Raw genomic sequence first — 27686 nt, 5'->3', positions numbered from 1 at the left:
AAGGTCTACAAAACAGGTGGTTCACTCTTCACCTGCAAACTGATGGAGCTCCTGCAGTCCTTCTCGGAGAAGGCTCAGATTCTGCAAGAAATGAAGGATGTATCCATTGTACACCTGTAAAAGAGGAAGAGAAACTGCCAAGCATGCGACAACCACAGAGGGATCCGTTAGCTCTCAGTATTGAGGAAAATCTTAGCCAGAGTCCTGCTAGACAGGCTCAATGCTCATCTGGAATGAGGTCATCTCCCAGAAAGGCAGTGCAGCTTAAGGGAAGGAAAAGAAACTATCCATATGATCCTTGCTATGAGACAACTGCAGGAAAAATGTCAGGAGCAGAACGGACAGCTCGACACTACTTTCTTCAATCGAACCAAGACCTTTGACCCTGTGAGCCGAGAGGGACTATGGAAGATCATGGTGAAGTTTAGTTTCCCTGGCATTTTCATCACCATGGTCGAGCAGTTTCATTACAGGATGTCAGTCGGTGTGCGCGATGATGGTAACTCAGTCACAAATGGCCTGTATGCTGGAGCCCACCCTTGTCAGCATAATAACAGGAATTCTGCAGATGCTGGAAATTCAAGCAATACACATCAAAGTTGCTGGTGAATGCATCAGGCCAGGCAGCATCTGTAGGAAGAGGTGCAGTCGACGTTTCAGGCCGAGACCCTTCGTCAGGACTAACTGAAGGAAGAGTGAGTAAGGGTTTTGAAAGTTGGAGGGGGAGGGGGAGATCCAAAATGATAGGAGAAGACAGGAGGGGGAGGGATGGAGCCAAGAGCTGGACGGGTGATAGGCAAAAGGGAATACGAGAGGATCATGGGATAGGAGGTCCGGGAAGAAAGACGGGGGTGGGGGGACCCAGAGGATGGGCAAGAGGTATTTTCAGAGGGACAGAGGGAGAAAAAAGAGAGTGAGAGAAAGAACGTGTGCATAAAAATAAGTAACAGATGGGGTTCGAGGGGGAGGTGGGGCCTTAGTGGAAGTTAGAGAAGTCGATGTTCATGCCATCAGGTTGGAGGCTACCCAGACGGAATATAAGGTGTTGTTCCTCCAACCTGAGCGTGGCTTCATCTTTACAGTAGAGGAGGCCGTGGATAGACATGTCAGAATGGGAATGGGATGTGGAATTAAAATGTGTGGCCACCGGGAGATCCTGCTTTCTCTGGCGGACAGAGCGTAGATGTTCAGCAAAGCGGTCTCCCAGTCTGCGTTGGGTCTCGCCAATATATAAAAGGCCACATCAGGAGCACCGGACGCAGTATATCACCCCAGCCGACTCAGAGGTGAAATGTCACTTCACCTGGAAGGACTGTCTGGGGCCCTGAATGGTGGTAAGGGAGGAAGTGTAAGGGCATGTGTAGCACTTACACGGATAAGTGCCAGGAGGGAGATCAGTGGGGAGGGATGGGGGAGACGAATGGACAAGGGAGTTGCGTAGGGAGCGATCCCTGCGGAATGCAGGGGGGGGGGAGGGAAAGATGTGCTTAGTGGCGGGATCCCGTTGGAGGTGGCGGAAGTTACGGAGAATAATATGTTGGACCCGGAGGCTGGTGGGGTGGTAGGTGAGGACCAGAGGAACCCTATTCCTAGTGGGGTGGCGGGAGGATGGAGTGAGAGCAGATGTGCAGCATAATGTTCAGTGTGAGGTTGACTGATGCATTCCAGGGCAGTATCTTGGAATCCACATCAAATACAGGATGGATGGCAAGCTGTCCAACCTGCGCAGGCTTCAAGTCATTACTAATGTCAAAGAGACGGTGCTGAGAGATATCCTATTCATTGATGACTGCGCTCTAAGTCCGACATGCAAGACATGATTGACAAGTTTTCCACTGTTTATGACAACGTTCATCTCAGCATCAGCACAAGAAAATGGAGGTCATGCTCCAAGCAGCCCCAGATGAACCCTGTGAAATGGAGAGAGCTGCTGGACCAGTATCCTTTGCTATTTGTGCCAGGAATGAGGGTGCCATTTCACCCAGTGGCAGCCAAGTCTACCTGCGAGTCAAAGTCAAAGGCAGCAGGCACATGGGAACTAGTTCACCTCCATGTCATGTATCCTGAGCTGGAAGTACATAAACCCATAAGGTACAGGGGCACACAATGAGAATTGGGATTATTGTCACTGATACAAGTTACTTTGTTTTGCAGTTAGAAATATAACAACTAATTTTAACTGAGACCCTTCGATGGAACTCATTACTTCCGGTAATTATTCCTGCTCACCCTCCCCTCTTCTTCAATTCCCCACTCTCATCTTACCACTTCTCCTCATCTGCCTATCACCCCCCGGTGCTCCTACTCTTTCACCTTATCCCATGGTCCACTCTCCTCTCCTGTCAGATTCCTTCATCTCCAGCCTTTTACCTTTTGCATCCATCACATCCCAGCTGCTTGCTTCATCCCTCCTCCCCCAGCCACTGGGCTTTAATTGTCATCTCCCCCACCCCCACCTTCTTTTTCCGCCATCTTCCACCTTCACATCCAGTCCCGATACCGGCTCTCATCTTGAAATGTCAACTGTTTATTCATTTCCATAGATACTGCCTGGCCTGCTGAGTTCCTCCAGCATTTTGTGTGTGTTGCTCAGTATCATTGATACTTTGGCATCTTGACTTAACCCTGGAATTCCTGCTACAGCACGACTGTGGGAGGCCCTTCAGCAGAAAGACTGTCATGGCTCATCACCACCACCTCAAGGACAAAACAAATTGATGAAGCAACCAGAACTGAACACAATACTGAACATAGTCCTGCCGAAGGGCCTCGGCCCAAAACGTTGACTGTACTGTTTTCCATAGATGTTGCCTGGCCTCGCTGAGTATCTTCAACATTTTGTATGTGTTGCTGCAAGTGTGGTTTAACCAGGGTTTTATTATCTTGCAGATCTTCATCTCAATCCCTTGATGAATCATGGCTGTCTCAGTGGTGCCTTCTGCTGCTGAAAGAGGGTTATCCTGATGGTTTGAACAAAGAACCTTCTCAGTGGTCACTGTACACCTGTCCTTCTATGCAAATATTTTATCGGTCAATCGTGTGGCTGCAACTCAATGGATAAAAGCAGGAAGACATGATGAAGAGGTTCAGTTGTGTGTTCAGTCTAAACATCAGAATAGGGAAAAATTGTGATCTAAGTGATGTTGATTGTGGAATGAATTTTGGTGCCAGACTGGGTGGTTTGAGTATCTCAGAAACTGGTGATAACCCACTGCTGGGTACCTTGGCTTGCTTCAGGTACGGTACTGCATATTAACAAGTAACTTTGAAAATTATTTTTATTTAGAATAACAGTGTGGAATAAGCCCTTTTGGTTCTTGTAGCACACTGCACAACAATGCAGCTAGTTAACCCTAGCCAAATTACCAGACAAGTGACAATGACCAATTAATAGATTAATTGGTATGTCTTTGGACTGTGGGAGTGAAACTGGAGCACTCGGAGGAAAGACGAGCACCCATGGGAAGGATGTCCAGACTCATTCCAGTTGGCACCAGAGTTGAACTCTGAGCTCTGACATCCCGAGCTGTAATAGCGTCACACTAACCGCTACCCGACTGTGGTGCCTCAACGAAAGATAAGCTTTATTTGTCACCTGTACAGTGAAATACAGAAATTCAAAGACCAGCGCAGCCCGTCTATGTACTGGGCACAGCCTGCAAGTGTCACCATGCTTTCTTTGGAAAGTGGGAGTAAACCAGATCAGCCAGAGGAAATACACGCAGTCACAGGGAGAATGTGTTGGGAGCAGCCGCAATTGACTTCGTGCTTCAGCACGAACATAATGTGCTCACAACTCACTAACCCTAACCCACACGTCTTTGCGATGTGAGAGGAAAATGAAGCACACAGAGGAAACCCACACAGTCACAGGGAGATTGTACAAACCGCTTACGGACTGCGGTACGAATCGAAATCGGAACTTATTGCTAACTACTATGCTACTGTGTTGCCCCATCTCTCCTGGCAACTGGATGATCCTGGCCTGTGAGATTCTTGGACTAACAGCCAGGCCTCCCTGACCAGCATGTCACCAGCTCCTTCCTTCTCCTTCACCCTCCAGCAACAGGCATCAATGATGCCATTTAGCTGGAAATGCTGCAGAAAAGATGCTACTGGGACTGAAGAACTCGAGTCTTGGAGTGGGACTATTTTCCCTCGAGCATCTGAAGGTAAGGTGTGATGTTATTGAACATTGATTTTTCTCCCTTAACAGTGTTTTCTCCCCTTCCTCCTTCTCTTTTTTCCATTCCTAATTCTGTTTCACCTCTCAGTCCCTTTGTTCTCAACTGCCCATGACCTCCCTCCTTCCCTCTTTCCCATGGTCCACTCTGCTCTCCTATCAGATTCCTTCATCTTCAGCCTTTCACCTTTTCCACCTATCACTTCCCCGCTTCTTACTTCACCCTCCCTTTTCCACCTTCACTCACCCATCTTCTCCCTCATCAGCTCATCACCTGCCAAGATGTACTCCATCACCTCCCCACACAACTTTATTGTGGCTTCTGCTCCCTTCCTTTCCAGTCCTGATGAAGGCTATTGGCCCAAAAAGACAACAGTTTATTCCCTTCCATGAATGCTGTCTGATCTTCTGAGGTCCTCCAGCATTTTCTGTGTGTTGCTGCACTGACCACAAGTCGATAACAATATTAAGCATAGGAGCGAATTAGGTCATTTGGTCTGTCAAGTCTGCTCTGCTGTTGCATAGTAGCTGATTTACTATCCCTTTCTGCATTCTCTTGCCTCGCCTCTCCATACCCTTTGACTCCCTTACTAATCAAGAATTATCAGCCTCCGCTTGAAATATACCCAATGACTTGCCATCCACAACCATCTGTCACAATGAGTTCCATAGTTTCACCACACTCTAGTTAAAGAAATTCCCCATTAACTCTTTTGAAGTGACATCCTTGAAGCTTAACACTGTGCTCTCTGGTCACAGACTCTCAAGCACTTGGAAAATCCTGTCCATGTCACTCTTTTTAGGCCTTTCATAGTTTTCAATGAGATCTCTGCACCCCCCTCATTCTTCTCATCTCGAAATGTTCCTCATGCATTACGGTTTTCAATCTCGGGATGACGTACTTAAACCTCCTCTGGACCTTTCTAATGCCAGCACACCTTTTCTTATCTGAAGGGCCCAAAACTTTTCTGCAAAGTGTTTTAATGAGGTGAACTATTAGCACTGAACTGAAGCCAGTACAGATTCAGTTGCGGCACAATTTCCTCCGTAATTTCATTGTAGATGTCTTTGGTCCCGCCTTCCACCCTCAGAAATGTGACAGAGAGAGAGAGAGAGAGAGAGAGATAGTCGTGGAGATAGAGAAAGAATAGGACGGAGAGACAGCGAGAGAGACAGAAGGACAGAGAGACAGAATGAGAGACAGAGATATGGAGATCGAGATAGAATGAGATATAGAGATAGATAATTAGAGAGATAGAGAGATAAAAAGATAGACGGGGAGAGATAGAGATGGGAGATAGAGAAAGAGAAAGATAGAAAGATAGATAGAGGGAGGTAGACAGAGGGAGATAAAGAGAGATACAGAGAAAGACAGAGCGATATGGAGAGATAGGGACATGGAGATTGTTAAAGGGAGATTGATACAGGGAGATTGAGAGAGGGAGAGATAGAAGGAGATGGATAGGGAGAAAGAGAGATATACAAGGATAGAGAGATAGATGGGGGAGTGAGAGAGAGAGATAGGATGGGGTGATAGAGAGAGATAGGGAGATAGAGAGAAAAAGATATGGATATATATATATAGATAGATAGTGAGTGAGAGATAACGAGATATGGAGATAGATAGTGAGGTAGATAGAGATGGAGGGATAGAGAAGGAGGTGGAGAGAGGGAGATGGAGAGATAGAGAGTGATATAAATAGTAAGATAGAGATGGAGAGAGAGAGAGATAGAGTGCAACAGAGAGAGAGATAGAAGGATACAGAGATAGAGATAGAGAGATAACAAGATAGGAATATATAGAGAGATAATAAGTTAGAGAGATGAGGAGATAGATAGAGAGAGAAAGAGAGATAGATGTGGAGATATATAGATAGATAGAGGGACAGAAAGAGATAGAGAGAGAGACAGATAGAGAGAGAGATTGATAAGGAGATAGATAGGGAGATAGAGAGATAGATAATTAGAGGGATAGAGAGGTGGAGATAGAGATAGAGAGGGAGATAGATAGGGAGATAGAGAGAATTGAGAGGTAGATAGGGAGACAGAGAGATAGGCAGATAGATAGGGAGATATAGATAGATAGATAGGGAGATATAGGGAGATAGATAGAGAGGTAGAAAGATAGAGAAATAGATATAGAGATAGAGAGAGATAGGGAGATAGATGAGATAGACAGAGGGATATGGAGATAGAAAGGGAGATTTTCAGATAGAGAGATGGGTAGATACATATATATATAGGGAGATAGAGATATATAGAGAGATAAAGAGACAGAGAGAGATGGAGAGAAAGAGAGATGGAGAGATGGAGAGATAGTTAGAGAGATAGAGAGATAAAGGCAGATAGAGAGATCAATAGTAAGATAGAGAGACAGAGTGATAGAGATGGAGGGAGAGAGATAGAGAGAGCAATATAGAGACAGAGATAGAAGGATAGAGAGATAAAGATAGATATATAGATAGAGAGATAGTGAGATAGGAAGATAGAGAGAGATAATGAGGTAGGTACATTGGGAGATAGAGAGATAGGTGCAGAGATAAATAGATAGTGAGAAAGATAGAAATAGTTAGAGACAGATAGAGAGAGAGATTGATAGGGAGATATACAGATAGATAATTTCTTCAACATTCTGATGTTTGGTCTGAACAACAACTGGACCTCTTCACCATCTCTGCATGCCTTTATGCATTGAGTTGCTGCCACAGAATTGGCTGAATAGATATTTGCATTAATGAACAAGAGGCATCTGATAAAGTGGCCACTAGGTATGCAACATTTATTTCTACTGTAAACTGTAAACTCTACAGACTTGTGCCTGAAAACCCCAGGAGATCAACAGTTTCAAAGGCTCAAACATCGAATTTAATGTCAGAGAAATGTACACAATATACATCCTGAAATACTTTTTCTTCGCAAACCTCCATGAAAACAGAGAAGTGCCCCAAAGAATGAATGACAGTTAAACATGAGAACCCCAAAGTTCCCCCTCCTGCGCGTAAGTGGCAGCGAGCAACGATCCCCCCTCTGTCCACCAGCAAAAAAAAAGCACATCAGTACCGTCACCAAGCTCAAGTGTATGCTAACCAATAGCAAAGACACAGAGCAAAGTTACCCCAAAGGCTTTGCCTTTCATCTGACATTCGACAAACCACAGGTTCTCTCTCTCCCTGGCAAGGGAGAGGGAGGTGTCCCCCATTTTCACAGTGAGCGGGAGACATAACAACAACTGTATTGGAGGGGTTGTGACTGTCACGTGACAGCACTGCCCATTTACCTGGTCGAAAGACACGCCACCTGCCAATCAAGGTTTGACCCCTCCTCGCCCATCAATGCACACCTAACCATTGGCCCCTTTAATTAGCCTTGTACTTGACCTCGGGCAATTGGCCTTTGTAATCAGCTTAACCCTGCTGGCACCGAGCCATTGGCTCCCCTGTGAATCACCTGGGCTGGACTCATCAGCTCTGCTGCACTATAGAGGAAGCCACCTGTGCTTGACCCTTTCTTGCGGCGGTAATGCACCATTAAGCTGGATGCCAACCGCCGTAAAACAAGATACAGACAGACAGACAGACCCTTTCTCTTTTTTGCTACCTCCGAGGGACCACCCTGCCGTTGGTGAGTTGTGCATTGAATAGGGTTAGGGGGTGGGTGTCGTCCCTAATATCATAAGAGCCGTGTCTGCACAGAGTCAAGGGTGTCGGGTATGGTATTGACTTTTCCCTTGGTTGTATATGTGTGTGTGTGTGTGTGTGTGTGTGTGTGTGTGTACTTTGTTCCCACACGATTTTATTAATTGCCTGGGTGTGTTTTATTGTGATCCGACTACTGTGAACTGTGTGCATGTGGGCGTTGCTTCTGTTGCCATTTTCTCACGCTTGCCTTCTGTAAATAAAATACTTTACTACCAAGACTATGTCCAGAGTCCTCGCCTTAGAGACCTACGGAATCTGTTTCCTCACTTACAATAACAACCCGCTGGTTTATGATGTTAAAAGTCCGTTTCATCGCTTTTTTCGTTGCAGTTTGAAGAACTTCCAGCAGTAAATCTGACCTACTGCAAGAATGACCTGTTTAAGCCTAGGTAAAACTCAAACAGAATCTGAACAAATTATACCTTTGCAAGGACAGATTTCCTCCACCCAAAATGATGACAACCATCTCTGCAGAAAGATGTTTCTTTATTGTTACCTGTAATTCAGGCACATAAACAGCCACACCAACATTCCCTGTTAAACTATCTTTTCATCCACACAATAATGTTCTTTACAACAGACTCTCAGTCATATCTGGATCCTTGGACTTCATTAAATCATGTAACCTAAAATCATTGGGAAAAACCACAGCGGGGTTACTGAGAAAGCTACAGTGGGTCATATTGCATAAACCAGCAAACCCATGTTCCTAGCGTGATAAGAGCACAGCCACCCAAAACTAAAAATATTCTTCTTGTCATGTTCCCAACAGTCTTCCAACACACTTTTAACGGAATGATCTTTCCTCTGCCCCTCAATTTAAGCCAGTATGTTATCATCAACTTCAACCTCCTCAACTGTAAGGGCAATTGTCCCATTTCAACCAGTAAAGTTGAACCAGGAGACAAATTTACTGCACCACATCGCTGTTTCAAAAAAAAAACTATTGCTGTTCCAACTTCTTTATTTATCTGTACTTTCCTAGTATCATCTTCCAAACTTAAAACTGAATCCAATGTCATTTTACCCTTCTGAAATCCGCTCTGATAAAACGCTAGATCACTTCTTTTTTCCAAAATATAATTCAACTGATCTATTACCGTACGTTCCATAGGTTTACACAAATTGGATGTTAGTCTATAACCAGAAACATCCAATGGGAGTTTTCCCAGGTTTTAGAATAGGCAACACTACTGTCACTTTCCATGAGGAAGGAAGATTGCCTAAACTCCAAATAAGTTTCAAAGAGTTTAATGCTATCTGCAGACAGTTGTCAGCCATCTGTTTAAACATTCAATAACATGTATCATCTTTTTCTGGAGACATCTGATCTGTACTATTCATAGCTTTCTTAAATTCACACAAAGGATACTCTACGTCACTAATACTATCATTGCTACAGCTGGCTTCCAAAACATCAGGGTTTAGCTTCTTCACTTAAATTATTTTGATCATGAATTGCAGCAAATGACGAAGCCAGTAACTAAACCATCTCTATTTCAGTAACAATCATATTATTTTCTTTAATCAATATTGGAATGTTATTCGCCCTATCAATTAATGTCCCTCCCATTTTCTTAATCATTCCCCACACATCTCCAAGTCTAATATACCTTCCAATACTATCACAATAGGACCTCCAGTAAACATTTTTTTTGTGATTTTCACTACTTTCCTCACCACGATCTATGCTCTTTTACACTTAATACCGTCACTCGGAGAGTGATACCTCTTCACTTTCCTAAACGCCTTATTTCTCTCCCTAATTGCCTCTGCACCTCAGTACAGCCTTTCTCCTATTAATACCCTATTTAATAGGAATCACTCCCACTGCAGTTTGCATAACATTTCATTGCAGAAATCCACATCATCCTCAACATTCAGCCCTGACAGACGTTCATCACATAAAGCCTTAAACTTCTCCACATTTGCTTTACCAAAATTCCACGTCCTAAAGGTGCCCTTCTGTCACCAATATAAATCCAAAGCCAATCTTATAAATATAGGGAAAATGACCACTTCCCAATGTTGCACCTCCCATGACATCTCACTCACTCACTCCAGCCAGAATGTTCGAAACTGCAGTTAAATCTATGGCAGTTTAAGAGCAATTATGAACATTAAGTCTCGTGCCTCTCCCATCATTAAGACACACAAGATGTGGAATAACTAAAAATTCTTCTACCATCAAAACATTAACATCATTTTGTGAACAACCCCACAGTGAACTATGTGCATTAAAATCCCCACACCTTCTGACATTTGGTGAGCCAGAGCTGCAAATGCTTACCAGCAAATCAATTGAGAGCTTTCAACAAGGGTTATAAAAATTACCTCTCTAATGTCCCAACCTTCTGATCTAATACTTCTACATTTCCTGATGGACTTAATTTACATCCACAACTCTATGTCCTATCCCTTTGCTCATAAGATTGGCAACACCAACCCCTCTACCAACTAACCTATCATGCTTAATTACAAACCCTATTTCCAGAAAAGTTGGGATATTTTCCAAAATGCAATAAAAACAAAAATCTGTGATATGTTAATTCACGTGAATCTTTATTTAACTGACAAAAGTACAAAGAAAAGATTTTCAATAGTTTTACTGACCAACTTAATTGTATTTTGTAAACATACACAAATTTAGAATTTGATGGCTGCAACACACTCAACAAAAGTTGGGACAGAGGCATGTTTACCATTGTGTTACATCACCTTTCCTTTTAATAACACTTTTTAATCGTTTTGGAACTGAGGATACTAATTGTAGTAGATTTGCAATTGGAAATTTTGTCCATTCTTGCTTGATATAAGACTTCAGCTGCTCAACAGTCCGTGGTCTCCGTTGTCTGATTCTCCTCTTCATGATGCGCCACACATTTTCAATAGGAGATAGATGTGGACTGGCAGCAGGCCAGTCAAGCACACGCACTCTGTGTCTACAAAGCCACGCTGTTGTAGCCCGTGCAGAATGTGGTCTGGCATTGTCCTGCTGAACTAAGCATGGACACCCCGGGAAGAGATGTCACCTTGATGGCAACATATGTCTCTCTAATATCCTAATATACGGCTCAGAGTCAATGGTACCCTCACATACATGCAACTCACCCATGCCGTGGGCACTGATGCACCCCCATACCATCACAGATGCTGGCTTTTGCACCTTTCGCTGATAACAATCTGGATGATCGTTTTCATCTTTGGGAAGGAGAACTCAACGCCCGTTTTTTCCAAAAACTAGCTGAAATGTGGACATATCTGACCACAGCACACGGTTCCACAGTCTTTCAGCTCATCTGAGATGAGCTCGGGCCCAGAGAACTCGCCGGTGTTTCTGCATAGAGTTGATGTATGGCTTCCTCCTTGCGCAATACAGTTTCAAGTTGCATTGGTCTGCAATTAAGTTGGTCAGTAAAACTACTGAAAATCTTTTCTTTGTACTTTTGTCAGTTAAATAAAGGTTCACATGAATTAACATATCACAGATTTTTGTTTTTATTGCATTTTGGAAAATATCCCAACTTTTCTGGAAATGGGGTTTGTACAATATAATCCTGCAAGGAAAAACTTAAATGTGGTAACAACCAGGTTTCCTGAATACATAGAACATCGGGTAGATTTGATACAGCTGAAATAAACTTTTAAGTCTTGACCATTAGAAATCTGGCTTCTCACATTCCATTGCAATATTCTTGTGTCAATTATGCACCTTCACAAAGAGACTGAAATACAGATACCCCACCCATCACAGCTTCATTTACAGCTTCCCACTTGTTATACCTAAATACTTTCCAGCAGCTTTCACAATTATTTCAATTTTCTCAGTACAACTAGATGTTTGAGCAGTACGGTTCACCATATCTGTTATGAACATCACAAACTTATTGTATCCAGTAGTAAAGTATTTTTAGTAAGAGAAGTATGATGCCGACATATAGCTTCTGACTTCATATTCTGTTCTCTGACTGGTAATTCTTCATCAATGGTTGGTTTAACGTTTTGTATGGCCTCCGCATAAGATACTCCTAACTGTACTTTAACCTGTTGAACTTCAGCTGCTTCCTTAAGCACTTCACATCCTCCATCAGTTGCACTATGTTTTGCTCCACAATTACAATGAAACTATTCACCTTCAGAATCTTCATGCTTATGTTCCCCACCATCATAGTATCTCACGACATACTGCCGCTATATGCCCAAACCTCTCACATTTGTAACATCTAACCAGAGGTAGAATATAAGCTCGTGCATTATGAGTACCATAGCTCAAACTAACTTTATCAGGGAGCTTCACTTCATCAAAACATATCAATCCAAAAAAACCCTGCATCCATTCCCCATTTCTGACTACTTGCAATCTCCACCAGAATACCCGTTATAACACCACTAATACCTCGTTAGGCAACATAGATACTTTCTTTTTGCCAAGTAAAGTCTTCAATTGTAATACCTTCCAACACTGCTTTTATCCTTCCAAACGATTAACACTTTCCCTCCTCCTAAAGTACGAGCGTAATCTATATTCCAAATGGCTGATTTTCACTCTATAGTTAATTTAATGGGATTGATAGAAGTTGGATGTTCAAGGTCAAAGTTAAACAATTCTTTGAAGTCTTCTTTACTCTTTTTCAATACATCCCACCCTTCTTCTCCATCACTTGAAATCATTCCAATATTATGTTTCTTTTTCTGTTGTCCAGGTCTACATTCACACATTCCAGAGATGTATAGTTAGGGATAGTGAATTGTGGGCCTACTACGTTGGTGCTAGAAGCATAGTGACACTTGTGGGCTGCCTCCACCACAATCCTCAGGGGGTGCTTTCCATTGAGGGATGGTTGTTAGTGCGGCACTGTTAAGGCTCGGGGCATTCCAGAAATCGGAGTTCAATTCCTGTGCCATCTGTAAGGAGCTTCTACGTTTTTCTCGTCAACATGTGGGTTTCCTCAGGGTGCTCTGGTTTCCTCCCACAGTCCAAAGACACTGCTCAGTATGTTCTTTGTGGTCCTATTGGTCTGTTTCTGTGCTGTATGGTTCTATGTTTCATGTGGTGCAAGGTTGGGATAGCTAAAAATTAACATGGTTTGAGGTAGTCTTAGGGTTTCTCCGGTCAGTTCAAGAACCTGACGGCAAAGCAAGAAGTTGTGTTGAACTTTGAAATGTTAGTTTTCATGGTCTGTACCTCCAGTCTGATGGCAGCATCCAACAACGTTCACGACCCTGCAGAGATTTGTGGACATGGTTCAACACATTATGGAAATCAGGCTCCCCTCCATGGACTCTGTCTATACTTGCAGCTTCTGTAAAGCAAATTCTCCTCCCACCATGGAATTCTCTCTACTCCCCTCTTCCATAAGATACAGGAGTTCGAAAACACATACCACCAAGCTCAAGGATACCTTTGATCACTCTGTTATAAGATTATTGGATGATTTTCTAGTAGGATAAGATGGACTCTTGGCCTCACAATCTACCTTGTTATGATCTTGCACCTTATCGCAACCTGCAGTGCACTTTCTCTGTAGCTGTATTACTTTCTTCCACACACTGTTATTGCTTAACCTTGTACTACCACAATGTACTGGGTAATAATTTGATCTGCATGAACAGTTTGCAGAATAAGTTTCTTAGCATACCTCAGTACATGTGACAGGAATAAACCAATTCAGTTCCAATTCCATTGAAAGTATGAAGGAGGATCCAGACAATAAGTTGTTTCTGTTAGAAGTTGCTGAAGAGTTTTTTGTTCATTGATTGAAAATGATAATTATTGAATTTTAGCTGCTGTAGGTCCATAATACAGACCAGAGGGAATTATACTCTGTGGCCAGTTTATTAGGTACACCTATACACTTCATTGCTATATATATGTAATCAGACAATCATATTGCAGCAACTCAGTACATGAAGGCATGCAGACAGAGACAACAGGTTCAGTTCAAACCAAACACCGGAATTGGAAAGAAATGTGATCTAAGTGATTTTGACTGTGGAATGATTGTTAGGAATGGATGAAGTGGTTTAAGCATCTCAGAAACTCCTTTTCTCCTGGCAATTTACAGAGAATGGTGCGAGAAACAAAAAGAATCATCCAGTGAGCTCCAGCTCTGTTGGCAAAATTGCCTAATTAATGAGAGAGGTTAGAGGAGAATGGCCAGACTAGCTCAAGCTGACAAGAAGGCAACACTAACTCAAAGACCCACGTGAGACAACAGTGGTGTACAGAGGAGCATTTCTGAATGCAGATCATGTCAAACCTTGAAGTGGATGGGCAACAGCAGGAGAAGAGCACCGCAGGTTCCACTTCTGTAGTCACTTTAGTCTGGACACTCCTATATGTAGAAAGATAGAAAACATACAGCACAATACAGGCCCTTTGGCCCACAAAGCTGTGCTGAACATGTTCCTACTTTAGAACTACCTAGGCTTTACCCATAGCCCTCTATTTTTCTAAGCTCCATTTACCTATCCAGGAATCTCTTAAGAGACCCTATCGTTTCCGCCTCCACCACCGTTGCTGGCAGCCCATTTCACGCACTCACCGCTCTCTGCATAAAAACTTACCACTGACATCTCCTCTGTACCTACTTCCAATCACCTTAAACTATGTCCTCTTGTGTTAGCAATTTCAGCCCTGGGGAAAAGTCTCTGATTATCCACACGATCAATGCCTCTCATTATCTTGTACATTTCTATCAGGTCACCTCTCATCCTCCGTTGTTCCAAAGAGAAAAGGTCGAGTTCAGTCAACCTATTCTCATAAGGCATGCTCCCCAATCTAGACAACATCCTTGTAAATCTCCTCTGCACCCTTTCTATGGTTTCCACGTCCTTCCTATAGTGAGGTGAGTAGAACTGAGCACACTACTCCAAGTGGAGTCTGACCAGGGTCCTATATAGCTGCAACATTACCTCTCGGCTCTTAAACTCAATCCCACGATTGATGAAGGCCAATGCACCATATGCCTTCTAAACCACAGGGTCAACCTGCGTAGCAGCTTCAAGTGTCCTACAGACTCGGACTCCAGGATCCCTCTGATCCTCCAGACTGCCGAGAGTCTTACCATTAACACTATATTCTGCCATCATATTTGACCTACCAAAATGAACCATCTCACAATTGTCTGGGTTGAACTCCATCTGCCACTTCTCAGCCCAGTATTGCATTCTATCAATGTCCTGTTGTAACCTCTGACAGCCCTCCACACTATCCACAACAGCCCCAACCTTTGTGTCATCAGCAAATTTACTAACTCATCCCTCCAGTTCCTCATCCAGGTCATTTATAAAAATCACAAAGAGTAGGGGTCCCGGAACAGATCCCTGAGGCACACCGCTGGTCACCGGCTTCCATGCAGAATATGACCCGTCTACAAGCAATCTCTGCCTTCTGTGGGCAAGCCAGTTCTGGATCCACAAAGCAATGTCCCCTTGGATCCCATGTCTCCTTACTTTCTCAATAAGCCTTGCATGGGATACCTTATCAAATGCCTTGCTAAAATGCATATACACTACATCTACGGCTCCATCTTCATCAATGTGTTTAATCAGATCCTCAAGATTTAATCAGACTCGTATGGCACAACCTGCCTTTGACAAAGCTATGTTGACTATTCCCAATCATATTATGACCCTCCAAATGTTCATAAATCCTGCCTCTCAGGATCTTCTCCCTCAACTTACCAACCACTGAAGTAAGACTCACTGGCGTATAATTTCCTGGTCTATCCCTATTCCCTTTCTTGAATAAGGGAACCACAACCCTCCAATCCTCCAGAACCTCTCCCGTCCTCATTGGTAATGCAAAGATCATTGCCAGAGGCTCAGCAATCTCCTCCCTCGCTTCCCACAGTAGCCTGGGGTACATCCCGTCCGATCCCGGTGACTTATCCAACTTGATGCTTTCCAAAAGCCCCAGCACATCCTTTTCCTTGATATCTACATTCTCAAGCTTTTCGGTCCACTGCAAGTCATTCCTACAATCGCCAAGATCCTTTCCACAGAGAAGACCGAAGCAAAGTATCCATTAAGTACCTCCACTATTTCCTCCAGTTCCGTACACACTTTTCCACTGTCACACTTGATTCTCTCACGCCTTATCCTTTTGTACTTCACATACTTGTAGAATGCCTTGGGGTTTTCCTTAATCCTGTCCGTCAATGCCTTCTCATGGCCACTTCTGGTTCTCCTAATTTCATTCTTAAGCTCTCTCCTGCTAGCCTTATAATCTTCTAGATTCCTATCATTACCTAGTTTTTAGAACCTTTGGTTAGCACACACTTGGAGCATTATGTGCAGTGTCTGGTCACCACACCTTAGAAAGGACCTGGCAGCACTGGAGAAGCTACAGAAGGGATTCACCAGGATGCTGCCTAGATTGGAGGGCTTCAGTTATGGACAGAGATTGGATAGACTGGGCTCATTTTCCCTGGAGCCAAGGCTGTTGGGTGACTGATGGAGGCATGAAGATGATAAGATGTAGAGAGAGAGCAGTTAGTTAAATTATTCCTTCTATGGCAGGGGTATCAAAATAAGAGGACAAGAGTTTAAAGTGAGAGATAAGATCTTAAAGGAGATCTGATGGGAAGGTAATTACATCGGGTGGTTGATATCTGGGACTCACTGCCAGAGGAGCTGGTGGTGGAATCATGTTGGAGAGGCATTTAGACACACCCATAAATAGGCAAGCCAGAGAAGGATAGCGAGGGTAAGTGGGATTAGCGGCATTGCAAAATGGTCAGCATAGACTACATTGTGGGCTGAAGGAACCATATCTGTTGCTCTTTTCTACCTTCCTAATTTGGAGTATTGTGCACAGTTCTGGTCACCTACCTACAGAAAATATATCAATAAGCCTGAAACAGTGCAGAGAAAATTTAAAGTGTTGTTGGCAGGATTGAGGACCTGAGTTGTAGGGAAAGGTTGAATAGGTTAAAACTTTGTTCCCTGGAGCACAGGAGAATGAGGAGAGATTTGATCGAGGTGTACAAAATTATGAATGCTCCCAACCCTGTCTGTGAGAGGAGGAAGGTTGGGCAAGGGGCCAGCATCCTCATCTCCTAAAATCCCAGCGCTACAGAAGCTCCAAGGAACTCATTCCTGGTAGTGGAAGGGTACAGTAAGAAGATGAGCTGTCCCTGAGGACAACCTGAAAGAATGGCCCAGGTGAGCGTCCTATGGCCCAGTGAGGGTGATGGGCTTAAGCAAGCAGACAAAATTATGAGGGGTACAAATAACGTAAATGCAAGCTGGCTTTTCCACTGAAGTTGGGTAAGGCTAGTATTAGAGTTAAGGGTGAAAGATGAAATATTTAAGACGAACATGAAAGGAACTTTTTTTCTCACAGGGTGGAGAGAGCATGGAACGAGCTTATACCACAAGTGGTGGATGTGGGTCTGATTCCAACATTTGAGAGAAATTTGGATAGGTACATGGATGGTACGGGTATGGAGGGCTATGCTCCTCATGCAAGTTGATGGGACTAGGCGGGGCAATAGACTGGCACAGGCTAGATGGGCTGAAGGGCCCGTTTCTGTGTTATTCTACGACTATAACTGGAGGGGCAATTTACAGAGGCCAAGTTAACCTTCCTGCCTGTTTTGGGACATGGGAGGAAGCCAGAGTAAACGGTGGAGAACCACTGTCTCAGGTAGGACATGTCAACTTCTCACCGGTAACCCCAGGGTAGGATTGAACTTGTACAGCTGGAGCTAAGTGGCAGCAGCACTAATGTGCCCCGACACTAAATGGCAGAGTAAATTTCAGAAGTCCTGCAGCAGTGTGTCACACAACAAGGGCGTTGGATGAAAATGTAATCCCTCCCGTGTGTCCCTTACAAGTGATTGGTCAAAAAGGAGCCTATAGGAGCTGGGAAAGGACGACTGCTTCGGACGGTTCACTGACCTAACTCCTCCAACTAGGCAGCTTTCCCGAGCTTAGAACAACAATCACACCGAAAGCACAATCCTCTCGAGACAGATGTATTAAAGCAGTGGTCAACTTTTCAGCAGCCGTGGGCCATGACGGACTGCGGACAGGAGGATCTTCACAGAGCTTTAGCCAAGGGTGTCATGGTCTGGATCGGGGTCCCTTTAAATTTACCTTGTTTATGTTACAATCCGGACCGTTGATTCCCTGTTTTCCCGTGTCCCTTGGCTTCGGTGATTAGAGGCAATTAATGCTCGGCTGAACCAGTAGTTTACAGTCTCCGGCTTTCAGCCGTTTGGCGTGGGAGCATCTGCAAAGTCATCAATGGTACAGTGTGCCGATGTCATCTGCCGGAGCAAGCCTAGTTTCCGCCGAAGTGAGTGCCGGTAATTCGCCCTTCCTCACTGGAGCAACCCTGTCCAGTTACCTCGCCGAAGTGAGCCTGCAAAGTTTCCTCATCAAGGTGGGTCCGTCAGTTAACCCGCCAGAGAGAATCAGGAGCCACCGTCTACTGTTCCTGGGCCGAGACTAGAGCTCACCACTACCCGAAGGTTCCAAGTACCATGTCCTGGCTCGGGCGGCATTCAAGTATCACGTCCAAATCCAAGTCCTGGCTCCGGCGGCATCCGAGTACCAAGTCAAGTCCTGGCCCCGGCAGCATCCGAGTACCAAGTCAAGTCCTGGCCCCGGCAGCATCCGAGTACCTAGTCAAGTCCTGGACCTGGTGGTCTGTGATTCCTGTCCTACCCCTCTGTCTGAATCCCTTCTCTGCCCCTCTAGCCTCTAGCTTTCGTCTGTAGCCCTCCCCTGCACCTAGTTCTATCGCTGGAGCTAGAAAGAAACTGTGTTCTTTGGTGTTTGTCTTGTTTTGTCCTCTCCTCCGTGGGGTAAGTCAGGCCGTCTTGCCGTTGCCCCGTGGGGGTCATGTACCCAAGGAGGGGTCCCGGCTCTCTGTTCTGTGTGTGAGTCCCGGCCCTATGTCCTGTACCCAAGGAGGGGCCTCGGCTCTCTGTTTTATGTGTGAGTCCCGGCACTATGTCCTGTTCCCAAGGAGGGGTCCCAGCTTTGTGTTCTGTGTATGTGTCCATGGTTCCATGTACCTGCTCTCCGGAGACCCAGGCTCTGTGTTCCCATGTTCCTCCTCTCCCTAGCCATGTCGTGTCCTAGCCTGGATCTGGGGTCCGAGCCAGAGGCAAAACCCAGGTACTGGGTCCTTGCCCAGTCTCTGGCTTGGAGTCCATACCCTAGCCTCTTCATGTCTCCTCTAGTTCTGGGATTGATTCCGAGTCCTAGCCCAGATCCCTAGTCCCAGCCTAGTAGTAGTCCTGAGTCCTTGTCCAGTTAGCTACTCCTGCTCCTGCCTAGCTCTCCTGGTATCGAACAATAAACTAAATCTAAGTAACCTCACAAGATGTGTCTTGAATTTGGGTCCACCCTAGCTCCCAATCCCACCCCCTCCCCCCTTGTGACAAAGGGTAAGGGTTCAATCGCGGAACATTCCCAAGGCAGAGTTTCATGGGAATTTAAACAGGAAAGAAGTTAAGAAGCAAAGCAGGGAAGTGGCGTTGAGCTTGGGGAAATGACAGCTAACTGCTTATAAAAAACCTCACCCACAACCACCTCCTGTCGCACCTACGCAAGAGCCTCTGGGTGCAACACTGGCGTCGCCAGACAACTCAGTAGCCCCGTGGAATAAGAGTCCAGTCTCTACCGCTGGCGTGAAACCGGCACCTCTCACCGGAACTGATCTGGCCCTTTCGCCCCATTCCTGGAAATGCCGGTCTCGCCATACGTGAAGTTTGGTTCTGACTGAAGCGCGAGAGATTTCGACCTCTCTCCTGATCAAAGGGGCGGGAACCTGAAGGGAGGAACGAAAAGAACCAGAGCAGTTATCGCCCTCCCTAAATCCGCGGCAGATTCTGTTCCTGTTTCTATGACACTTCACATTCGGTATTAGGACTGCGAAATATTATTGACCGTTAGCTCCAGTCCTGGAAATAACTGAAAAGACGAGACTTTCTCCATCTGGAGTCAACGAGAGAAGTTGGAAGGGTCTGAGACTGAACTCGCTTGGACACTGATACAATTAACAATCAAGCATTCACATTCGTAAAGAACGGCATCTGGGAGTTGTTCACGCAACTGCGGAGTAAAAAGTTGATCAGCACCCATCTCGCACAGTGCAGGGAGGTGATCGGTGGATTTACCGCAGCTTCACGGAGACAATTGTGCGCCTTTCACTGGGTGACCGGCGGCAAACATGAACTGCACGGAAGACAAATTATACGAATCATCTGCATTTACAGCCACATTTTTTGTTGTAATCTACAGTCTTCTCTTTATTATAGGGCTTCCGGAAAACATCGCAGCATGCTTTTATTTATTATACAACAAAGCCAATAAAAGACTGACTGAAGTCAAAATCTACATGATCAATTTGACACTGGCGGACCTGATGTTCGTTGTGTTTCTTCCAGTCTGGGTCGATTATTACAATAACGGAAGAAACTGGAGATTATCCGACCGTGCGTGCGGTTTCTTGGGGTCTCTGTTTTACATCAACACCTACAGCACTCTCTGCTTCTTGTCACTGATAAGCTTCACCCGTTACCTCGCTGTCTCACGGCCGCTGAGAACAGCTCAGTCGAAGCAGGTCATAAGAGCTGTCATCCTTACCGCTGTAATATGGACAGGAACTGTGGGTTCTTCTATAAATATTTTGATCAGAAGCAGTAACCACACCAATAAAAGACAGGACAACAAAACAAGCTGTTTCGAAAATTACTGCAGCGACAATGAGTCAGTACGATCGTCTTTACTGATCATTCACTCGATTATGGTGCTGACTTTCGCTGTCACCTTCGGTGTGGTGATTGCTAATTACATCCTCATCCTTCGAAAACTTTTGATTGACAAGGTAGCGTTGAGATTGCCTCAAGGCAAGCTGAAGAAACGGGCTTCCCGAATGGTGCTGATGGTTCTAGTGATCTACAGCCTTTGTTTTCTACCATACCACATGATCCAACTGCCTTGGGTGCTTTTCGTTCTCAACTTCAGGAAATCTGAAGATGACACCTTCAGGAAGAGTTTCAACGACGTTCACCACGTTACTCTGGGCCTGATGTGTATCAACTGTGTTCTGGATCCTATTGTTTACTGTTTCCTGACCGAAGATTTCAGACAATACCTGAGAGAGTTGATAGGCTACCTCAGGAATAACTGTGTTCTGAAGAGGCAAAAATCTCAAACGATTCACAGTTGATCGCAGTATCCCAATTCGGTGTGAATGTATTGATTGTATATTTTCAGTGATTTGTATTATATTGCTTTGCAAGTAACGATGAGTAACTTTCCTCGTTGTACAAAAAAAACGCAACGGCTTGTTTGCTTACAACCAGATACTACCGACCAGCTCCGAGAAAATCTGTACGAAGTACGGGTTAACACACTGCTTCATGTATTTTTACCAGAGCCTATCACTTCGTTTGATTCCATAACTTTTTACTGTTAAACTGTTGTTTACAATTGCTCTTTTCACATTTCTGTTTAACTTCAATAACAATCAAATAACATACTAGATTTTTTTTCATCGAAAGTCTTCCTTTAAGCACTAAGGAAATTGTCAGTTCTTAAGAGTTATTTACAAAGGGGAAGCGGTGTTTTTATTCAAAAAGCGTTTTATAGAGGCTCACAAAAACAGGGAGGAACAGAGATTAACATAGATAGATTTTTTTAAATCTCCTGGATTGGGGAATCTAGAACCGGAGGTGCACAGGGTTAAGGTGAAAAAGAGTGAAATGTTAAGAGGGTCTGAGGAGAAGGTTTTTTTTCCCCCTCGAGGATGGTGAATAGCTAGTATGGAGCTTGTGGAGGAACATTCCATTGCGATATGTATGACTCTATCAGCCAGTTGATCTCTGGTCATTGTCATGAAGTCAGCTGGTCTCAGTCAGTAGCAACTGGGAATTTCAGTGTTTTAGAGCTATGGACGTAGCATAGTCCACCCTTTTTTGATTCCAATTAACCCATGCTCATGGCAAACAGAACTAATGAGGAGAGCCATCTTATCTGAATGGAGTAGGATAATCATCCCAATAGTAAAGGAAAGGATCCATCCAGTGGCTTTTCCCCAGGAGCTCCAGATCCTTCCCACTTTCGAAAGATGTACTGGTTGATAAGTTAACTGGACTGTGTAAATTATCTCCAGTATAGATGTGCGGTTCAAGCTGCACCCTGTTCTGACCCGGAAATAATTTGTCTTTGGCTCTAAACCCTAGATCTCCTCCCCAGCAGCATTGTGGGAGCCCTGCCCCAAAGGACTGCAACCCGTCAAGAAGGTATCCCATCATTACTTTTCAAAGGCAGTAAGTGTTGGCCATGAATAATACTCATTACACCTCTTCAGTTTTCACTCAGAGTTAAAGAACACAATGTCCCAAACTGTACAAAATGAACGTCTTGTAAAAAAAAATGTGAGAAAATGATGCAACTTGAGATTTTACAAGATTTGCAGAATATTTCTTACCAGGCCCATTGCTGTTTAATGAAGAGCTGTGCAGCTCCAATTTATTGTATAAATATTTGTGGCTTTTTTTTAGGGTTATGCACAATGTCTTCATTAAATGAGGGCAAAAGTTATATTGCTTTCAGCTCTTTCTTGAGTAATTTTTCCAGAATTCCAGTATGTTAAAAGTTGGAAATTACTGACCAGCACTCTTGACTATGTATGTGAGAGATTACAATTACAATTTCTAAATATTTCTGACACTAAGGAATCGTGACAAATATTTATAATATTTTGATGTAAATGATAGTAGTGTTATTTTTCTGCTCCTCGGGCTGAAAATAAATGTGGTAGAATTCATTTTAGTCTGCTAGATTCAATCTTCTAGTGTCTTCATTATGGGTAATAATTACCTTCAGTTTAACTTACCTTCTTTACATTCAGTGGCCACTTCATTAGGTACATCTTGTAACTAATAAAATGGCCACTGAGTGTATCTTCATGATCTTCTGCTGCTATAGCCCATCAAGGTTTGACGAGTTGTGCATTCAGAGATGCTCCTGCACACGCATGGTTATCTTAGTTACTGACACCTTCCTGTCAGCTTGAACCAGTCACACCATTCTCTGTAAACTCTACAGACTGTTGTGCATGAAAACCCCAGGAGAACAACCGTTTCTGTGGTTATCAAACCACCCCATATGGTACCAACAATTGTACCACAGTTAAAATCACTTGGATCACATTTCTTCAACATTCTGATATTTGGTCTGAACAACAACTGAACCTCTTGACCATGTCTGCATGCTTTTATGCATTGAGTTGCTGCCACATGATTGGCTGAATAGATATTTGCATTAACAAACAAGTGTACTGCAGCAGCTCATAAAGTGGCCACTGGGTATGCAACTTTTATTTATTTCATGTCCTTCCCTTCAACATTTCCTGTAGAATTCTGTATCTTGCTTGGTTGATTATATCTGTTGTGTCTGTATCACTTCTCTGCTTGGGAGATTATTTCCTTTGGTTCCTTCGTTGCTCAGTCCTGCTCTGGTAAATTTAATAATCCTGAAGTGTCACTTTGAAACTTTTTTTAAAAAGGGTTGGAATGGAAAATGTGACAAGCGTTAGTCTTGTTACTCTCACTGTAAGACATCAGTTTGCACAGATTCACCACCCACTGGCTAAAAAATTCCTCTTCATCTATTTTAAACAGATGTTCCTCTATTTTGAGGCTGTGTCCTCTGATCCTAGACTCCCTCCCCAAAGGAAACATCCTCTTCACAGCCACTCTATCTCAACATTTCAATATTTGATAGGTTTCAATGAGATCCCCTCCCCCCTCATACTTCTAAAATCCAGTGAGTAGAGGCCCAGACTAGGCAGAGGTCATGGTGGTATAGAAGTTGGGGGGAGGGGGGCTGCAAAAGGCTTGGCAGATACAAGTGACTGGGAAGGAAGACAGAGTGCAGAAGACAATGAAGGAGAACTGCACGAATACAGAGAGCAGGAGGAAGCTTAATGACAAGTCAAATGAGCTCAGGCAAAGCATGCATTTTCAAAACCATGATATCCCACCAACCCAGCTGCACCCCAACAACCAGCAACCACTATTAATCATTCATTTGCTGTTACCAGGTTTGGATATGGCCCAAGTGCAGAGTGAGAGACACTGAAGCAGGTCAATAGTTCACAAACTTTAATGCGAACAGTGTTAAAGGGAAAATAAACAATAAATGCTAGGCCAAATAGGGCCATTAACTAAAACTCTCAAATGGGAAATGAAGTCTAGACTGCAGCTGAAAAGAAAATCTAAACATTAAACGAATACCGCTAGTCTTCAGAGTCAATTGACTTGAAACTCCAATTTCTCAGGGAAGGCTGAAAGCAAACAGGCAGCGAAGTGTTGCTGTGCTCTGTCCAAGTCTCAACAAGCACTATGACGACAAGTATGGAGTTAAATACTATCATGATTAAACAATAATTAGCTGACACGTGCAAATTCACAAGTGCAATTGCCGTATCTACTGCGCTGCTGAATCTGTGGTTGTGATATTTGCCTCACCTCACTTTCATGCATCTCCTCTTGTGTCTTGCATAATTCCCTAAATCTTAGTCCCACTAACCCCTTAGCTTCTGATTTGCTAAGTGGAAGGTCTATATCCAGAAATGAACTTTTAACCATTTTTTTGGCCAAAAAATCAACCCACTCATTCCCCTCAACACTTCTACAGGGACCCATAAGAAGCTGACATGAGCACCAATAACTTTGAATGTGAAATAAAGTTTGAAGAACTTCCAACAGTAAATCTGGTCTACTGCTGGGATGACCTGTTTTAAGACCACTTAAAACGGAAAAAGATTCTGAAGAAATTATAACTTTGCAAGGACAGATTTTCTCCACCCATTGTAAGCCCGAAATGACAGTAACCAGCACTGCAATATATGCTGATAAATAGTTTGTAAGACGTTTCTTTATTGTTACCTGTAGTTCAGTCACATAAACAGCCACACTGATATTTTCTGTTAAATTATCTTTTCATCCATCAATAAAATGGTTAACATATCACAATAATTTTCCTTAAAATATTGATCAACCAACAGACTCAGGCATATCTCGATCCTTGAACTTCATTAAATCATGCAACCTGAAATCAACGAAACTCATTGGGAAAAAACCACGGTGGGGAACATAGCCGGCCAAAACTAAAAACATTCTTATGATGTTCCCAGCAGTCTTCCAACACACTTATAACAGGGTGATCATTCCTCTGCCCCTCAATTTAATCCAGTACGTTAACATCAACTTCAAACTCCACAACTGTAACGGTAATTGTCCCAGTTCAACCAGTAAATCCAAAACAGGAGATGACCTCACTGTACACAACACAGTCTCAAAGTCTGTGCTAGTATCACATCCAAATGTTTTAAAGGTAAAGCTGAAGCTGATCCATAAGCCACACAGCCATAATCAAATACAGATCTAATTAAACAGGTATAACTGGTCAACAGAGATTTTCCTGTAGCACTCCAGGAATATGCAAGTAGACACCTAAGGATATTTAATGTCCCTTTACATTTGTCAATTATCTTACTGATATGATGCTTCAATGTCAGCATATTATCCAACCACAAACCAAGAAACCTTGCCAATGACACTTCTTCCAGAATTTGACTATCTAATTTAAAATGAAGTGCAGGTCTATTGATCCTCTTTGTAAAACATACAACTTGTGTTTCAGCTACAGAAAGCTTAAAACCCCTCAGTTCAACCTTATTAACCACTAATTGCATCCTATATACAGTTAAATTGAAATTTCTACCTCTGATCCATAAAGCTCCATCATCTACCAAAAGTGATTTACCAACCCCAGTACCTATCTCAGAGAAAATATCATTAATCATAATATTAAATAACAGAGGGCTACAAATACTGCCTTGTGGGTTCCCATTCTCTATCTCATAGAAGCTCGAATATACCTTACCTACCCTTATCTGCAAAGACTGTCCCAATAAAAAACTCAAAGAGATAGCCTTCCTCTCACTCCTAATTTCTATAATTTAATCAAAAGACTTCCCCTCCATAACATATGATATGTTTTTCTATATCAAAAAGTACTGCTGTTACAATTTCTTTATTTACCTGTGTTTTCCTAATATCATCTTCCAAGCATAAAACTGAATCCAATGTAATTCTACTCTTCTGAAATCTGCTCTGATAAAATGTTATATCACCTCTTTTTTCTAAAGTATAACTCAACCACTTTATTACCATACATTCCATAAGTTTACACAAATAGGACATTATTGGTCTACAACTAGAAGGATCCGATGGGGGTGGTTTCAGGTTTTAGAACAGGCACTTCTACTGCCGTTTTCAATGAGGAGAGAAGATGGTCTAAACTCCAGATATGATTCAAAAGTTTTAACATCATCTCAAGAGAGATGTCAACCGTATGTTTGATCCTACAATAACAATTTTCCTTTCCATTCCTGAAGCAGTTTGACCTGTACTATTAACAGCTTTCTTAAATTCACACAAAGAAAACTCTACATCACTAATACTATCATTGCTATAGCTAGCTTCCAACACATCAGGGAATTCACTTAGAACCTTAGCCCTACATTGTTTAGCCTCTGCACTTAAACTGTCTTGATTATAAATTGCAGGAAGTGACCGAGCCACCAACACAACTTTCTCTATTTCAATAATACTCGTATTACCTTCTTTAATCAATACTGGAATGTTCCTAGCCCTATGAATTCCTCCCCCCCACCATAAGTTTTAATCATTCCCCAAGTTCTCCAAGTTTATTATCCCTTCCAATTCTATCACAATTTTTCACAACCTTCACTACTTTCCTCACCATGATCTTTGCTCTTTTATACTTAATAAGGTCACTCAGAGAGTGATACTTCTTAACTTTCCTAAATGCCTTATTTCTCTCCCTAATTGCCTCTGCACACTCCTCAGTCCACCATGGTACAGCCTTTCTCTTATTAATACCCTTTTTAATAGGAATCACTTCCACGGCAGTTTGCATAACATTTCATTGCAGAAATCCACATCATCCTCAACATTCAGCCTGACAGACATTCATCACATAAAGCCTTAAACTTCTCCACATTTGCTTTACCAAAATTCCATGTCCTAAAGGTTCCCTTCTGTCACTAATACAAATCCACACTCAAGCTTATAAATATAGGAAAATGATCACTCCCCAATGTTTCATCTCCCATGACATCTCTCTCGCTCACTCACTCCAGCCAGAATGTTCCAAACTACAGTTAAATCTATGGCAGTTTAAGAACAATTATGAACATTAAATCTCGTACCCTTCCCATCATTAAGACACACAAGATGTGAATATCTAAAATTCTTCTACAATCAAACCATTACCATCATTCTGCAAACATAGTGAACTATGTGCATTAAAATCCCCACACCATACAATCCTTAGTGATCTAAAGGTACATATGCTTGGAGGAGACTTAGGAGAATCAATAGCCCCTAATGGCGACTCCTTTGCCTGCATCTTTGGAAAGAGCTCTATTTCTAACTTTAACATCTCTATTTTTCCATTTCAGGGTTATTTTGAAGACCCTGACCTGGAGTTCCACGCTGCCTACAATTCTTTGCGGGAATGGGAGCTGCTCTCAGGGTTTCGCGACTGGATGTTATTCGGCACACCAAGGGTGTGGCCTAAGAGCTACGCTCACCTTTGGAGGCCCGAGATCTCGTGGCTCTGGAGACAGGAGGATCGTAGGTCGGTGTCCTAGAGGAAGAACGAAGTGTCGTGGTAGATGTAAGATCTAAGGCTGTGTGCCCAGGGACCTGAGATCTTTAGGCACAGATCTCAATAAAAGTGAT

At 43.3% G+C, this 27686-nt stretch overlaps 2 protein-coding genes across 3 annotated transcripts in view; one reads left to right on the top strand and one right to left on the bottom strand.

The window, feature by feature from the left end:
• kif25 (kinesin family member 25) overlaps window positions 1-27686 on the bottom strand; it is a 321128-nt gene that overhangs the window by 42386 nt on the left and 251056 nt on the right. The gene's annotated exons all lie outside the window — the stretch shown is intronic.
• On the top strand, window positions 3280-27686 carry LOC140201604 (uncharacterized). 2 transcript variants are annotated; one of them, XM_072265971.1, is made up of 3 exons: window positions 3280-4172; window positions 22089-22175; window positions 27404-27686. In XM_072265971.1, exons 1-3 carry the CDS (start codon window positions 4110-4112, stop codon window positions 27593-27595), a joined length of 342 nt encoding a protein of 113 aa, XP_072122072.1. In that variant the 5' UTR covers window positions 3280-4109; the 3' UTR covers window positions 27596-27686. The 2 variants fall into 2 exon arrangements, 1 of the variants encoding a protein (XP_072122072.1); XR_011886906.1 differs by lacking the exon at window positions 3280-4172 and having other exon boundaries at window positions 19537-22175.

The sequence above is a fragment of the Mobula birostris genome, chromosome 8 (genome assembly GCF_030028105.1).
Source record: "Mobula birostris isolate sMobBir1 chromosome 8, sMobBir1.hap1, whole genome shotgun sequence".
Lineage (NCBI taxonomy): Eukaryota > Metazoa > Chordata > Chondrichthyes > Myliobatiformes > Myliobatidae > Mobula > Mobula birostris.
This window is presented reverse-complemented; position numbering and strand designations above follow the sequence as displayed.

Bases quoted from the DNA above. Each gene is read 5' to 3' on its own strand.
- LOC140201604 (XM_072265971.1), top strand. From the start codon at position 4,110: ATGCTACTGGGACTGAAGAACTCGAGTCTTGGAGTGGGACTATTTTCC. The intron at 4,173-22,088 runs GTAAGGTGTGAT...TCTAAACCCTAG, and splicing joins TTTCCCTCGAGCATCTGAAG to ATCTCCTCCCCAGCAGCATT. The intron at 22,176-27,403 runs GTAAGTGTTGGC...TTTCCATTTCAG, and splicing joins ATCATTACTTTTCAAAGGCA to GGTTATTTTGAAGACCCTGA.